At 41.9% G+C, this 17265-nt stretch overlaps 2 protein-coding genes across 10 annotated transcripts in view; one reads left to right on the plus strand and one right to left on the minus strand.

The window, feature by feature from the left end:
• Positions 1 to 4156, minus strand: part of LOC139346590 (dnaJ homolog subfamily C member 13) — a 28337-nt gene extending 24181 nt beyond the window's left edge. For 5 of the 7 annotated variants that reach the window (XM_070985747.1, XM_070985746.1, XM_070985744.1 and 2 more), the window contains exons 1-2: positions 3983 to 4151; positions 838 to 918 (exon numbers count right to left, since the gene is read on the minus strand). In XM_070985747.1, the coding sequence (XP_070841848.1) occupies positions 838 to 905 (68 nt within the window). In that variant the 5' untranslated portion in view covers positions 906 to 918; positions 3983 to 4151. Of the gene's footprint in view, positions 1 to 837; positions 919 to 3136; positions 3198 to 3982 lie in introns of those variants that run through there. The other 2 variants (XM_070985749.1, XM_070985743.1) reach the window with 2 other exon arrangements.
• Positions 4157 to 6992: 2836 nt separating this feature from the next.
• On the plus strand, positions 6993 to 13046 carry lztfl1 (leucine zipper transcription factor-like 1). Of its 3 annotated transcripts, none has more exons than XM_070986223.1 (10): positions 6993 to 7311; positions 7633 to 7757; positions 7931 to 8125; positions 10199 to 10256; positions 10737 to 10808; positions 10914 to 10979; positions 11061 to 11138; positions 11438 to 11596; positions 11786 to 11889; positions 12022 to 13046. In XM_070986223.1, the coding sequence occupies exons 1-10, from the start codon at positions 7309 to 7311 to the stop codon at positions 12038 to 12040; spliced, it is 879 nt and encodes a 292-aa protein (XP_070842324.1). In that variant the 5' UTR covers positions 6993 to 7308; the 3' UTR covers positions 12041 to 13046. The 3 variants fall into 3 exon arrangements, 2 of the variants coding, with proteins under 2 accessions (XP_070842324.1, XP_070842323.1); XM_070986222.1 differs by having other exon boundaries at positions 7011 to 7311; positions 11420 to 11596; XR_011603288.1 differs by having other exon boundaries at positions 7021 to 7311; positions 11061 to 11300; positions 11420 to 11596.
• Positions 13047 to 17265: the final 4219 nt, after the last annotated feature.

Raw genomic sequence — 17265 nt, forward strand, 5'->3', positions numbered from 1 at the left:
TCCCTACGTGCTGACATGTAATATATTTGATCAGCAGGTGATCGCAGACCTCGGGACGGTATGCTGGGCTCATTCTCCCTTAATGTTCTGTACAAATTCACATCTGCTCATCTGTCAACACCATCGAATCGTGCTAAACTAAGGTCACAGCTTCACCTGACACATGGCGTACACACCTGACAGTGCAAACAATCCCTTCCTGTTGTAAACTAAATTCACAGAAAGGCAAAAATGAGGAACAAAATCAAACTAAATGACAGAGTGCATAAAAAATATCAACCTTGTGATTTATTACAAGATAGTAAATGAAAGATTTACTTCTCTCCCACAGTGTCTGTATCATGTGATGAATAGCTACTGTACTAAAATATCAGGTTACTCTGCTACACTGTACTGCATGTTGTCTTATCCCTTCTCAAGATGTAATACAGTGTTTATAAAAATCTATTAACGCAAAGCAAGTAAAATGTAGGTTGAAAGCTGCTGTAACTGTTATGAAAATATAAAGAGAAAGAAGAAGGAAAATGATTAATATCTGTTCCCTCAGTGCAGCAGCTTTCATGTTTCTGTATCCACACAACACACAAATGTCAGTGTGTAACCACAATGTCACTTAAAACATCAGGGACTGCTGACTGCGGTCTGCATACCTACTAACCCTGGCTGAGATAAGGAAGTCAACACAATGGAAGCACTGAGTCAGGACTTCAGGATTTTCCCAAACTGTATTTAAACGGTGATAACGGGAAACGTTAAGGTGAATGTTGCCTGTTAACCAAGACAAAATCTCTGCAGAACTGTGGTTGGTGGGGTTAAAAATCAAGTTGTGGGTCTTACTTTCCCCTCCAGGAGTGTTTGGTGGTGTAGAAACAGGCCAGGTCTTTGTTCTCTTTGACGACATTCATCTTTTCACAGGACCTACAAAACAAAACAGAAGAAACGTTTTCATGACTGGGATCAAAAACGGCGCCTTTGCACATCCTCAACCCAAAAACAGATTCAGAAAATAAACTGGAGGAAGATCTTCATTTGAGCATTACTTGAGGGAAAGTGCTATATTTTTAGTTGAATGACAACCTGTGTCTCAGTCAATGTGAGCTCTGTAAGAAGTCACCAAATAATTTGCACCTTTAGATCAAGTTTAACACACATTGCAATATACTGCCACACACACTTCACACAGTCATTCAACATTTTGCAGCTCGAAGGGAGAGACTCCCACCAGACACTCCCTTAGCAATACAACGAACACAGACTAAAGAGCGATTACATAACGACAGTGCAGCCAATCGCTCCATGACAGACGGATTGTTCACTGCCATTACCTCTGCTGCGACCATAGAATCGCTGCAGCTGGTAGCACATGACTTACAGTTTATCACAAACCAGTCTTCCTTAATACCCTCACGCTCTCCCACATGTGTGCTTCTTCACAGGCCCCATTTTAAAAGGAGGCAACCACTGGGATAAAACCTTTTCAGCACAACAGAGAGGACGTGAAGCTCTTTCATTTCGGCCTGATATCATAAGCACAAAAACAACACAACAGTGCACCAGCTGAGCATGTGTCAATAAATTCTGGTGCAAAGACAGTGTGGCCTATTGATCGCTTTGGATAAACAAGGGTTAGGCGTAGTGTTACAACCCAGTGGCTCATTCAAATGAAAAATCCTTGTGACTTAACCTTTAAGACAGCTAGAGACTCTCAAACCTGGACAACAAATTAACTTGGATCCTTGTTTTTGTCACTAAATCCGAAGTGTTCCCTGTTTCAGCTGGGACAAAGCCCAAAGCTTTGCTAAGATGGTTAGGAGTGACACTTTGTGACAGAAACAAATTAAGATAATGCATCAAAGACAAACCAGTCAACAAATCAGAATAGAGCAAATGGAGGGAATAACTGCCTCGCTGCTCCTCAACGCAGTAATTCGCTGGTGGCTGCACTGTGACAGGGGAACCTGTGTCAGCACTCTGCCAGTATCCTGGAAAAATCTGACTCCGGTTTTCCTTCCTCTCCATTTCAGTGTGCAACTGAAGCAGGGAGCAGCAAAACAGCCATCCACCATTCACCAAGGGGACAAGTGTCTGGCGTTCAAAGATCTCAAGACGCAAATACAAGATGTTTTCAGAAGCCACAACACTCCACGAGGGTCTTTAGAAATTAGCCAGTTTCAGCATCTCAATAATTGATGCTTGTACTGGGGAAACAAAGGTGCAAGGAACAGTCCAGGGCCAAGTTCTGCATAAACAGTTTTCTTTTTCAAACATGCATTCATGGAGCTGCATAATGAATCAAATCCAAAGCGGGGGGCTGATGGGACGCACAATAGGAGATGTTAGCAGCAAGCAGCGCACAGCGTGCTCTTTGCTGCTGCTGCAGAGGGCAGTGCAATTTTTATTATATTACTGTGAGGAGTGCGCTGTGATGAGTGTGAAGAAAAAACAGGACAGATTCCAGGACTGAGTCATGTGATCACCCCTCCCAGGTTTTCCTGCCCGTATGCAGATCAATAGCCAATTATTCATGGGCCAGCCATCCTTGACAGAGTTTAGCAAAAAAGAAAAAGTCAACAGGAGGACTGTGACGCAAACAGAAACGGAACCAGGCCCAAAGTAAAGCACACAATATTTACATGATAACTCGTTCCAGACAGGTCCCACCACTTTTTTAGAAACTTTAACGCAGCTTTTGCCAACATAACTGACAGTCTGTAGAATCCTATAGCATATACTCGCTTCAACCAAGCAGCACTTCTAAAGGGACTGTATCAAACCTTTTCATGGGACCTATCTCAACACCTGAAACAGACGACAGGATACAGTCAACTGCCTCGGAGGTACCCACTGACTAAACTACAGCCACAGGTTATGTCATGACAATTAATACTTGACACTGTTCAAACAGCTCTTTTGCTCTGCCTATTCTGTTTTCTACACTGTCTCTCACAGCTGTTGCACAAGAATAATTGGATCACCTGTTTCTTTCTGAAAAGCACGCAGAAAAGGAAACTGCTTCAGCATCTGTGCAGGTACAAGGGTCGAGTTACCGTGTGTCATTACATCATTATATGGCCCTAATCATTTTTCATTCATATACCCAGTTACAACTAAATTGATTATAAAGCTTTCACCATACCTGGACCGACAGGGCAGTGAAAAGTACAATAAAATGAGCCAAACCAGAGCATTGGCCACTAAAATGAAACATCCACAGGAGGCATCTGGACCTTCGGAGTCAAATGCTTGACATGGCCAGACAACATAACGCGTAATATCATGCTGGTTTCTGCATTGTGGTTTTCTTCTTGAAAGTTTTTTTCTGCACTGAAGACATGTTGCAATGTCCTCCCAATATTTGTCAATTCCATGAAGCAATCTCTCTACCAAGACGAGAACTTCAGGGTCAGGAACTTACACTTCATCTTATGTGGTTGTCTAAGGATTTCAAGAACCACTTCCTTGCAAACCAGGATAAACTTGCTGATTTTTTACATGTGACTTTAGATTAAAAAAAAAAAAAGTACGAAAGAAAACGTGTTAAAACAGCTAAAGGCGATTCTTAAGTCTATTTGGGGATGTGCGCTGGCTCCCGATCTGCCCAGTAAATCCATGACGAGCAGCATTAACGTTACCTGGCTCTCAAGCGTTTAGCCAAACTCTGCTTCATTGCAGCGGGCCTACACGGTTAACTGTGCGGCTAAAAACAAGCACGACAGGACCGTTTGAGCGATGTCGACGCTATTGCTCCACCTAACTCGAACAAAAGACAGTCCGGACACGTTTGTTATGAGTATATGTTTGCCAAATGCAGAAAAGGGGCTGTGGCAGGCTAATGTTGGGTTAGCCTCAAGCTAGAGGCTAACTAGCACATCACTCAGGTTTAGGGGGAGAGCTAGCTAGTCGCATTAGCAGCGGGGTTCAATCAAGCAAACATGGAGAAGATGGCTTGAAGACAGTGGCAGGTGGTAACGAGCGCTTTTACCTGTAAAATCGCTAGCGGGTGTTATTCGTAGATGTCCCTCAGCCCCCCACCCTCCTCTGACTGCGGCCGGTGCTTCTCAGTTTTCCCACTCTGATGCTGAAGGTGCTCAGTAACGGCGTACTCCCCCCAACAGCGCTCAGGACGCTGCCATATTCCTGATACCAGAAGTGGGCTACTGCGCATGCGTGAGGCCTGCCTGTCATGCGGCTGTCAGCTGATTGGTTTGTCGGGACGCGGAATTATTCAGATACCTGACTCTAGATCGGTTTTTCTTCTTTTTCTTCAGTGTTTTTTATTGATACATATAGTCGAAACTGACCTCTGAACAGTTTTTTTGTCTCGGACCTATGCGGACTGGGTTTGGTAGTCAAATCTTCTTCCCATTTCGCTGCTTTTGAAACTAAGAAGTCATTCATCGACAGTTTGAAAACCAGGCAGTTCGCACTGCATATATTTTCCATTCTTTCGAGAGTCAAAGATAGACTAATATTGGCAATAACTAGATTTTGATAGTCACCCTGCTGAAGAGGACTTTCTAAGTTATCTTTGTGACTTGATCCAATGAAATGGAAAAAGACACATTTGTCTATTTCTGCATTTGCGTCTCTGCATCTTTTGCTTTCTGACATCTTATAGGACGTTTTTGCAGGTTTCCAGGTATCCGTAGCCTGTTGGGTAAAACAATATACTTAATAAGAAGGATTATTATGCCCTCTAGGGACACTGCACCACCAATACAGCAATAACTCTGGTCAAGGTAAAGTTCAGTGTACAGTGTTTGTCAAGTTTAAAAAGCAACATGAAGACTGCAACCAGGACAAAAGTTAACTGGCCACACACACATACGCACGCAGGTGCATACACAAATCTGTGCTATCAAGGTCACAAAGAAAGTAATTTCAAGGTTATCAAGGTCTTTCATTTATAAACACTTTACAGAATTAATTTCCAGAGTTAGTAACTCTCAGTTACTTGCAAACAAAACGAGTACACACAACTTAAGTAATTATATATAAGTGATTATATTTTCCTCCCCAACCCTTTGCCCTTTAACAGTTTACTCAACATACATCTTTCGACTGCTCGTTCATATAAGCCTACAATTATTTTAATGTTTTGCTTTGGTTTTATTGTCTATGATATATTACATTTTTGCAACTCATTCAGGTATTTTCTTTGGATAGACTCACCTTTACTATTGCAATAACCCACATTCTTGTCTAATTTAATTTCTTTGCCATATTACTGAAGTAGTTCCTAGACCAGCTGCAGATAATGACATCAACATCTACCCATTTTAGTTCTGCCACAAGAGTCAAAATACATGTCTCTGGGACTCTCACAAAAACCTAGAGTCATCTATGACTTCATAATAAGGTTTTAAACTCGTATTGTCATGTACCTGTGTGAAATTGTAAATGACTCACCGCGATTGAAGGTAAAGGGGAAACATCTCGGCCTCTGTGATTGAGTGATGTTGCGCAGTGGACTTTAACGGGGCAACACCAAGTTGTCACGTTATGAGGCATCTGATTAGGTGACCAACCATGCGCTGCCCGTTAGTCTAATCTAATTACAGCTAGAGAGACATGAGGGGAAAAAAAGCTTCCTTCTTCTTTCTTAGCAACCTCCTTAACAACATGGATAGTAGATAAGGAGACAGTGCCACAGAATCTCTATGAAGTTTTTATTTGGCTCACATGAAGTTAAATGAGTAGAAGCACTGGTGGCCTCAGGGGGGTTGATTACGGCTGAGTTTGACTGATGGTGTAACAGCACGCAGAGTCCCACCACTTAATCAGCTGAAACATATATCAATAGTGGGATAAATGCAATTTAAATGTGCAAATAAAACACTGCAATATGCTAACTTACTGTTGTTGGAGGCATATCTGCCTTTAGGAATTTGGAGCAATACAGATACTACATGATCAACAATGAAAAGTGTTTGAAGTTGCAGAAGAAAACAGTAAAACTACAAAACATAGCCTACTGACATAAGCATAATGTGACTGACAGACACAGTCGGAATTGAACCAATCAGTGTCAAATATGTTATCTCGGCTTGTTCAGTCTTGCCTGACTCACTACTCAATACAGCAACCAGTGTGTGAAGGAAGAAAATCACAATGCAAAATGAAAACAAACTTTGTTTACTGCTCTGCTTGCAACGATAATAATAGCATGCTAAATGCTCAGTAGAGCTATTCTTTTATAATAAGCAAATCAAAATTTAAAAATGGAAAGATCTTCCAGACCAAATGTCAGCACAATATAAAAATTTAATCTAAAGTGTTAAGAAAAAAGACATATGTCTTTTCTGATCATGGATTCTTTTATTTCCATGTTTATTTCCACTACTATTTTCTTCTTGGCTGTGAATTTGGCTTGACTTTTAACACCCCTGTAGCAGGGCCAGTTGCTGAACTGTGTGAAGGACCTTGAGCCCGAGGATAAAGGACACCAGTGAATGAAGATGCTCCCAGTGGTGACTGCTGCTGAGGAACAGAGGTCTATGCGTCCTAAAAGTAATAAGCCTCATCATTTTAAGGACCTGTGCTCCTCTCACACTTCTTTTCTAGCTCTGTACTGCCATCTACTGCTGCATACTATATACTGAACATGCCTAATTTCAGGTTAGGTGACACAGCATAGCAGGCATGTGATAAATTTAATTCAGTTGCGTTTTTAATACCCGTGTCGAATATGCCTTTTCTGAATGATGCTACACAAAAATGGCTTTATGATTAAATGCTGTGACAGTTTAATTACAGTTAACAGAATATGGGCGCTTCTAAATGACTCCCTTTTGACTTGAGCGAAATAACGACTTGAATTGAATTTTATTTGAATATCTTGAATAAAGTAGCCATTATAATAATACCAATATCTATGCGCATGAATGTGCCTATAATGACAATGGTGTTGCTTTAATTGTGGATTTCTCGTATTTTAGTATTGTTGACCATTTTTGTTGCGTGATGTACGTAGCGCCGTTGAACGCACCCCTAGTAACCAAGGTAATGACGCTATTCTCCGTTACCAAGGCATTCTCAAGGCAAACACTAGCTGGATAGCTAAGCTAGCCGATCTGCCAGATAATCTTATAGCTGTAATATAGCCCCCGTTTGGCACATTAACCGAACTTAACTTTATATATAAAAGAGTTCATTAGAACCATCGACTCCAGCAGCTTTAGCGACATTAGCTTCCAGTCTGCTCACTGCGTGGCCTAAATTAGAGGCTGAGACATCGATTTTTCTTTTGGATCAGTTCAGTCTTCAAGCCAGCTAACCTAGAAACATTACTTTAGCTGCACAGCCACCATGGTAAGTAGCTGCTTTCATCTGCTGTGTCTGGCTAGCCGGGCCACCTGTTTGCTTTTAGAAGTTAGCATGCTAAGCGTCTCACTCGGTTTTATTTAACGGCCACTAGTTAGCAAGTATCCTCCCAGATGGCACGTTGTATGTGAAAGCTCATGTGAACGGGCCCGGACACATATTAGCAGGGGAAATCCTCTTGATGTTAGCTTATAAGCTAGTTTTGGTTTCCATTACAGCCTCTCTCTGTCTCTGTCTCTGTCTCATGTCCATCTTTCATCCACCATGACAGTCTTTTTTACTGTTTTCTCTCCTCTTGTCTCCATGCAGGCTGAATTTGGGTTTAATGAACACCATCAGAACGAAGTCATCAATTACATGCGATTTGCACGTTCAAAAAGGGTCCTGAGACTAAAGACTATTGACTCATGCTTTGAAGAACTCAAAGACAGCAGGTGACTGGACATGCTTAAGTTTTTAGTTTCACCGTTTGTATTTAAGTTAAACTTTAATTCACTTACAGTAAGTCATATCTTTAACAGAACAAAATATGCAGCACAACAATTACATGCTTTTGCAGGTCAGATGTACCAGTAATGTGCGTGTGCATGTACGTCTCTCTCCAAAGGCTGGTGGATGAAACCTTCACAGTGGACGAAGTGAAGGAGATGCTGGACGGCCTGCAGGTGGTGGTGCGTGGGGAGGTGGAGATGGAGCTCATCAACACAGCCCACACCAATGTGCTGCTGCTCAGGCAGCTCTTCTCACAAGCTGAGAAGTTTTACCTTCGGCTGCAGAGTGACATCTCAGAGCTGGAGAACAGGTGAGCACTGAGGAAGATTCAGATTCAGCCTTCCTGCCTGGCAAGCATTTGAGAAAAGGTGACACATAGGTTTGCTCCCACACGTGTACAAAATGTTCAGATATTATGGAATACACAGCGCCTCCAAAATTCTGAAAGATAATATTTTTATTTAGTGCGCACAAATTTTTATCTTCTTGCAAGATAAAAATGGTAAGATATGGATCTTTTATGCACATAAGGATCATATCTCTAATCTTTGGTGGCTCTGATGCAATGACAATGATTCACATTTAATTCGCTGCAAAACATTTCAAATTAAAATAACAGAATGATGATGTGGCAGTTAAAGGTCAAATAGGGTGTCATGGGAAGGTTAGAAGTGAGCTGGGCCTCATGCCTTATGTTCATGAGAAAACTCTGTACGACTTCCTCCCCAGCGTGCCGTTTAGGTTCAGATCTCTTGCATGTTACAATATGTGCTGGGCAAAAAGGTCACTGCCAAGCCACATGGCTCGCATGCACTACGCAAACGTAACCCTTTTTTCCACTGATTTCCTTTGTGCAGTGGTGTTCGGTTAGCCTGAAAACCGCAACTTCTGCTGCCTTCACATTCATGTGGGTCAGTTATTTGGGTTAGTATACCCAAATTATGAAAAAATTGTATTTTGAGACTGCTGATGCTAGCCCGATACAGCTGAGTAGAGTGGCTCAAGAATCTCAAAGCATTAAAAAAGTGGATTTAAATGATGGAAAATAAAGATAATTATTTATACATAACTTGTTTAATATACTTGGCAAAGTTGAACTTACAATTATGATTTTACATATTGTTGCACATTTATTAAAGTTCTAAAGATAATATTCTACTTTGTTACTGTTAGAAACTCATGTTTTATGAGTGTGTACTTTTGAAGTGGTAACGTTTGTGTCCACATGTGATAAAGTCTGTACAGTAAAGCAGAATTACCTAAAAGGTCCTTTTTGCTGCTGAGCAAGAATGCCAAGGGCGCCATAGATAGTTTTTTTCATATTACAAGCCTGAACACGGAGCAATGCGGGCATGTACATATGATACCAGTAATAAAGATTAATGACATCGGAGCTGCTGTCAGAATCTACTTTGCAGTCTTGATTTTTTTTGCCAAATGATGTTTTCAGGCCTTTTGGCACAAATACAGTCACGTCTCAGAGCTCAGAGGTTGTTCTACTGATCAAAAGATCTGCTCTGAAATGAAACTAAATAAAACTAAAGCCTAATGCACACGCTGTCTGGTTCCTCTTTTTACTGGTGAGATAGGGGAAGCAACACTGTTCCACATTCACCACCTTCACACTATCTGATCTTCAGTATCTGCGTGAGAGAAAAAGCTCATAAAATTCACACTTCTGCAGCTTAACATGTTATGAACGAATGCCGGTTGGCCAAGCTGCCCAGTTCATGTGCACAGGGTTGAATGTGCTTCTGTGTGACTTTGGTGAACTTCATGTAACGTCTAACCTCTGTAACCTTTCACCTTCTTAAGACACCAGGCATGTTTTGGAAATTTTTTTTTGTTTGTAGTATGCACACAGGGGTGGATAAACAAGGCCTAAGCCTTTTATTTTCGCATTACCTACGTGACTGATACGCTGTCTAAAGCAAGGAATACGCCCCATGTCACGGTCTACGTGTGTTCGTCTGCTTTTTAAAAACCACATTTAAGCTTTTTACAGAGCTGCTCTGTTCACCACAAGCATCTGTCTTACAACTCAAGTGCTTAACTGCCAGCAAAAGCAACAGCGTTCATTCTCCCCTCCAGAGATGCATAACCGCCAAATAGTAGATAATTCACATGCCAAAAAACATCAACATCAACACCGGAAAGGTGACAGTTACCGAGATAGATGTGAGATCAGTTTGATGCTGTTCGGTGTCGCTCAAAGAATATTGACATGAACTCTCCATATTTTGTATTGTGTTGAGAAATATGATTTATTCCTAAATTTGTAGATAATATTTGAGAAGGTTTAAAGCTTTTTTTCTGTATTCACTTCTCCGTGATGTTCCTCATTATTCTGGTGTCAATTCTTTGCTCTTCTCCGCCCGTATAGGGAGCTGCTCGAACAAGTGGCTGAATTTGAGAAGACTGACTTTAAAACCACCGATAAGGTGAGTCTAATGTGCAGCTCCATCATGTGCAGACCTTCAAACATCGCCGGCAACGTAGTCATTAATCATGTGTTTGCGGGATATTTGTACCCACATGGAGTTCAGTAACTAGAGAGCAGTGCAGCATTCCCTTGCATTTTAAGCAGTTTTGTCAGGCCGCCTGGCCTCCACACGTAGCCTTGCGGTTCAGAAGTCACACATCACTGAGGTCGACGTGTGGTTTCATGATGCACGGTAAAAGAAAACAAATCAACTCTGTAATGCAGGACTCTGCTCTTTCATGGGTAGGTAGTCACGAGTCATCAAGAAAGACTAGACAGATATACAAATGATGTATTATTTTTACTCTTACGTCTCATGTTTATGGTAATAGCAAAGTATAGTATTTTCTGAGCTGGTTATTCTTTCATTGAAATCTCATACCCTTCCTATTTCAGTGCTGTCGTTGTTTCAGTTGTAAAGCGCTAACTTTATTCTCAGATAAACCAGGAAACGAGCAAACCCAAGCTAGCACCACTGAATGAAGGTGGAGTGTCTGAACTTCTTAACAAGGTAAAGAAATACACTGCATGGATTAAATACAGATGACTTCTAGAAAGCTGTGCCTTCATTATCATATTCACACACTCCTTCACACCTCTCTTGATATTTCTTCAGGAGATAGGGAGACTACAGGAGGAAAACGGTAAACTGAAAGCCAGGCTGCGGACTTTAGAATCCCAGGTATAACAATAAGTATGCTGTTTTTGAACACACGGCATCTAGTTGGTGTTGTTAACTCTCTGCTCTAATTGATTCTCACAGGCAATGAGTGCACTCGATGAGAAAACCAGAGCAGAGAGAGCTCTGAAAGACCTCCAGAAGGTGCAAGGTGAACAGCAGGTACAGTTTGGAGTCACATGTAGCGTCGCCTTCTTTTGTGACATTTTCAGTTTGCTTTTCACTTCACGACTTTTATTTTTAACCCGTTATCTTCTTAATTTATTGCTTCTGAACATTTGCTGTCTGTCATTTGGTTTTGTCTGCTGACTCGGACCTCAAATGGTACGTATGCAGCTGACCACAGCGTCGCTTTTGTCCATCGCTGTGTATAGGAATCCCCTGTAGCGTAAAGATGTGTTCGCCATTCATTCCATCTGAACTCCGTTTCTTTTCCCCACAAGCTGGCTGCTCAATCCCAGGAGATCAGCAGTCTCGAGGACACAGTGGCAGCGCTGAGGGAGGACTACGAAAGGTCTCTCAGTGCCAACGCTGTCTCCCAGAAGGATCTGCAGGAGAATCTGATTGCTTCCAAACACGAGCTTCTGCGAGTGCAGGAGCAGCTGGCCTTGGCAGAGAAGGTACGTCACTGTGGTCGGTGCAGCTCACAGCGACCAGCATCTGAAGTTAACAGCCAGAATTGTCGGTCAGAGCTGTTTGCGGTAGATAAACTCGCTCTGCTGCCCAGTTATTGAGTTATCGAGACAGTTGGTTTGGGGGCCTTCGGCTTCTTTGCAGTTATTGTCATGTGTTTATGTGTAATGGTGCAGGAGCTGGAGAAGAAGTTCCAGCAAACTGCGGCTTACCGCAACATGAAGGAGATCCTAACCAAGAAGAACGAGCAGATCAAAGAAATTAGAAAACGATTGCAGAGGTGAGGATGCAAATATCATCAAATCCCTCTGTACAAACAAAAACACAGACATGGCCCTTTAAGATAAACCATGGTTGTTCTTTTTTCTAAAGAAATGTGTCTAATTTCATTTGTATCGCTTGTCTGTTTCAGATATGAGCCCAATGAATGAGTTCCACACAAGACAGCTGGTTAAACAGGTGTCCAGAGGGTGAGACAGGAAAATTTACGACTGTGGTTCGGACAAGAAACCATCAGTTCCACTGCTGTAAGACAAGAGAGACGGAAAAAAGCACTTCCACGGGGAATTGTTTATTCATGCTTTATCTGGCATCTTCAGTAGTTATTGGCTTTAGTGAAGAGCGGGCACGGCGCGGCTGGCAGTGCGCACAGCTGAACACGCAAACGAAGTAGTGACAAATGATAGCCTCCTTCAGCTGTGCTTTTTTTCTGCGTCTCAATTTGGAGCTCACTTACAGTAGCTAGCACACTTCCCTCAGTGCTCTATGCAATTACCATCACGTCCCTGTTTGAAGAGGCCTTGTCCATTTGCTGAACTGGACACTTACTGTCTGCCTGAAGCTTTGCAGTCTTATCTATCAGTTGGTTTTAGGTAATATTTAGCTTTCTAGCACCATCTATTATTGATACTTTGCTCATCGGTCTTAATTTCACCCGTCCCTTTTGTAGTCAAGCACCATTGAGTCAGACCCAGTTTGGTCATTAATAGTGAACAGCTTCAAAGCCATTCAAATCCTTCAGTTTCCTGGCCCTTTGAGGTCAACCCTGCTTTAATTTGTTACCTTAACACTCCAGCATTTCACACAAAACATATTTCCAATGATGTGACATTCTGTGAAAGTCTAATCATTGAAAATACACCAAATTTCTTGCATTGACTTTTTCTGCTCTTGCATATGAGTCACATGGATAGCTATCTAGAATGTTTTCCCTACTTCCCTGCACAAAGGGTATAGATTATTTTTGTCTGGAATCTTAAACTGTGTACTTTTCGTATTGCTGTGGGTGATGGAGTGTAAGAGAAAAAAAAAACATAAATATACATGATGTTCATGAAGTAATGCTCTTGTAGAGTATGATACATCTACCTAATATTACACTAGATGTGCATTGTTTGTATTGTGCAAAGTACGGGGTAATAAAAGCTACCAAATATGTCCAAATGTCTGGTCGTTTTTTGGTTGAGAATGTATTTAATCATCAAAACATCATGCAAATTTATTGCAGAAACCAGAAAACATGGGCGTCTCCCTCTTTTGGCCCAGTGAACCCCAGTTTGATCAACAATAAGAAGGCGGTAGAATTAGGAGGGGCATATAAATGAATTATGATTATGAGTGAAGACTGAATAAACATCACTGTGTTTGGAGCTGACTGGCTCAACAAGGGGGCGCCACACTGCAGTAAAGTTCAGCTTACTAGACTATTTGTGTCTCTTCATGAACCATGAAAAGCCGTGCACTGAAGTGACTTGGGAGTGTGTGATGTGAGTGGCTAACTGCAATTTCTGTAAACAAATATCTTGAGTATTTAAGAGGATTTATGAGCTGTTTTCAAATGCAAACTTACTGCACGTATTAACCACCGTGTGGTTTTACAGGTCAGTTACTTCTATGAACGCTCTGGTTTTTCTGACATTATTTCTGCCTGATGGGCTAAAGCTGAAAAGAAAAAAAAAAAAGACGAAGGTGAGTGGGTTGATGTATGTCCCCTTCAGGACTGAGGAGCGTTACATGATGCACACTTAAGTCCCACTATGATGTCTCAACCATCATGAGGAGGGAGGCTGCAGTATGAACAGTAACCAACTCAAGGTATATTTTAAAGCATTTTTTCCTTTATTTTACAGGATGTGAGTGTAGAGAAAGTGAGAGAGAGAAAGGGGGATGACGTGCAATAGCTGTCCTTGGTTGGATCGGGGATGTTGCTGTTACTCATCTTGTTGCATGCTGGCCCACCAGGACACACTGAACTTGCATGTTAAGTTTTTTTTTATATGTCTCATAACAGACCAGGCCTGGGCTTGCATGCATTGTCTCTACAGTATGCAGGGCTATTACGATGATACCTTGATCGGTTCTGTGTAATTTCATGTTGAATCAGACTGACACATTTAGTAAGATCATGCAACATATTTACAGAGTTTTAGAACCGATTAAACATCAAGAAACCACAGACGGATGCAAATAATCCTTCAACTTTTTCTGAACATCAAAACTCTAAATTAGAATATCAGTTTGTCACTTTCGGGTTTTTGCCTTGTAGGTGTTGATGAAAGCAGACTAGCAGAGCGGCAGAGTAGGAAACAAAGTGATCACCAGTCAGTCAACTGTCAACCCCCAACTGTTGTTTTCAGTGAAACTCTTCAAGCCACAGTCTGTCCTGATTTAAACTTGTGTTGGTTTAGTATCATGTGCTGGAGTTGAACGCACTTTTCTTTCTATGGGTGCAGAAAAAGGGGCGGGGAAGAAACAGGCACTCAGAAAACACTCCCAGTAAGAAGAAATGTCCTTTAAAAACTTTTTGTCCTGCTGTTAAAAAGTGATACATGCATGAAAAGGTTTGTCGTTTGTTATCAACCTGTTTATTCCTATTCCAAAATAAAGACCAGTAAAAAGATTACTGTGTTGATGTGTGCATGTGTGTGGTTAAAGGCCTACATGTGGATTCGTATTTGCATGCATGCATCTGTTTTCTGACAGTAACAGCTGAAGAGTAACCGTCATGGGAAAACTGCTGATAATTTCAAATAGGATGCAAATGCTGAACAGTTGTCTATCAGTGCATGAAATAAATCACAGCTAGCAGGTACACAGGAAGTGGTGACTAGTTTCTGTCAGCACTATACTCAATCTCTCGCGCTGCTGAGAGCAGCAACAGTGTTTTCCCACAATGTGGGACACATGTTAGTATGTAAGCCTATGTCAGAGTACAGTTGCTTCCTGCTTCCTGACAAGCCATCAAAGGGGTTTTCTCAGTTTCGCTGGCAAGACAGAAGGCTATTGTTTGGCTTTTCTCCAGAATCATCAGGCGAACGTCTGTTTGAGAAATAACGCACATTTGAATGCTTCTGAATAAGAGGTGATGTCCTGAGTGCTGCGTGATGCTTAAAAACAATGCTGTGAGGGTGATTTTCAGAGGAACACTCAGGCCTGGCTTTAACCTTCCGGTCCCTCATTACTTCATTAGCCTGTCATTCACTTAAAGTGAAACCATGTGACTCTCGAAAGAAGAAATGACACTTTCTTCCTCTGACAAATAAATTTTGCTCAATTCCTTGCTCAATTCAGCGCACTCAATGGTTTTGCTGCTACAGTCTTACTTGGTCTGGTAGTTTTATGTTCTCAAATTAAAGCCTTTAAGCTTATTTGTGTCATATAAACCGATGTGACAGGCACTTGGGGTTGCCAATCTGATTTCAGGGGTTTTCAACATTCAGTAGTTGAGATATTTCTTTTCAAACCACAGATGTAAATCTGATGGGCGCACAAGAGGTAAAGTCAGGGGATCACCAAAGACATGAGGAGTCATCGTCTGGGAAATTTGAAGGTCTGTACCAAATTACATGGCAATTCAGCCAACGCTGGTTCAGATATTATAGAGCCACATCGCTAGTACGGTGGTGGTACGGTGGGACAAGTGGTAACACTGTCGCCTCACAGCTAGAAGGTCCCGGTTCGAATCCTGCTGTGGGCGCTGGTGGCGTGTCCTTCACCATGCCTTCAGTGCCTGCTGCTTGAGGAAAAAGGGCCTGGGGTATCCTCCATAAAAATACCCCCACTAAAAGCATGCAAGAAGATCACCACCTGACCAATGGTGATGAAAGAGACTGGGTCCCTGGGCACCGGTCGGACGGCAGCCCACCACTCCTGGTCTGCTGCGGAGGAAGGCGACCAGGATGAGTTAAAGGCGGAGGACAAATTTCAACAAACTGCATGGCATGTGTTGCACGTATGTAATTGTGTGACAAATAAAGGGGATTGTCCCTCCAATTCTTCTTCTAGTGTTTTCGGACATCGGACAGTGCCAGAAACAGGGCTCTGTAAATGGACTTTTGGTTGAGCTTTTTCTGTCAACTGCTATTTATACAGGTATGAACTGTAAGGCACCAATGGATATAATATCTGTGGTGTACTTTTAAGCAAATAACATAACAGTCAAGCTCGCTTGTGTCCTCTCAGCTCCGTCCACTATGACGCAGATCGAGTATATGATTTCATTGGAAACCTGATTAAAAAACTGCTGACTGAGTTGTGTAGTCTGTTGTTTACGGTGACGTGAAGATGGGACTGGAAATACATCATCATTATCTACATTATCAGTGTCCTTATTTCATTGATAGTAGCTCGAATAAGCTTCGTAATAAGATTTGAGAGTGTTGTTCTTAGGTTTTGGGTTGAGTTCTGAGTCAGCATATTCTCACATCAGAGACATCAGTTCACATGCAAAACATGGTCTAGAAAACTTCCCTTGAACCATGTATTTCAGATCAAATTAAAACCACTGTAGTTCCCATTTTACACTTAAGGGCAGCTCGATTAAACTTGTCATTTGACCTTTTTTCTCACGGGGGTGACTGAGGTGTAAGTTGTAACAGCTGAGTCACTACAGCTACGTTACGTGACCAAGTGGAGGTTAATATTTGGTGCCTTTTAAATGAAATTGCGCCATTGGTTGAAAATGTAATAGAGTGCATGCTAGACTAATTAGACAGGTTCAGGTTTTCCCCTTTCATCATCATGCACCTCATGATTCCCACATCATGTCATTCTGCTGACTAATTCATGACTTCTCAACCTTTTCTCACCTCTCAGGCCCCAAAAAACTCGGCACTTAAGATCTGACTGTTGTTATCGGGTTGCAGGACGTTCCACATTGACTGAAATGGTTAGAAATTTGAACATCTTGACCTGTTTCAAGATTGAAGGTCTTTCACGTAGAGTGTAGACTATGAATTATCACATGGCAGTCGTTGACCAGCAGTAGAGGAAGAGAAATGGACAATCTGATGCAGACATGGCACCTTCTTACGTCATATATTGTTTTGTGACTTCGCCATTGTGACTCTCTGTAGCAGAGGATGGTGATAAAGGCTTTTGTATTGGTCATACATGCTTAGTCAAATCCGTTCTGTGTAATAAAACTGGTGTCTCAGCACTGTGAATCTCCTGTCTTCGCATGAAGGACCAGGTTCCTACAGGAAAAAAATCCCACAGGAAAAGACAGAAATAGACATCCAGCTGAACAAAGATGGGTACAAATAAACATAGGTGCGATGCCCCTCCCACTGCCTTGGAGGCTCTCCTGTCCAGCCTCAGGAGGCGATCAGGTGCCATGGGGACCCTCCTCAGCTGATTAAGCTCACCTGGGCTCTTA

The sequence above is a fragment of the Chaetodon trifascialis genome, chromosome 18 (genome assembly GCF_039877785.1).
Source record: "Chaetodon trifascialis isolate fChaTrf1 chromosome 18, fChaTrf1.hap1, whole genome shotgun sequence".
NCBI lineage: Eukaryota > Metazoa > Chordata > Actinopteri > Chaetodontiformes > Chaetodontidae > Chaetodon > Chaetodon trifascialis.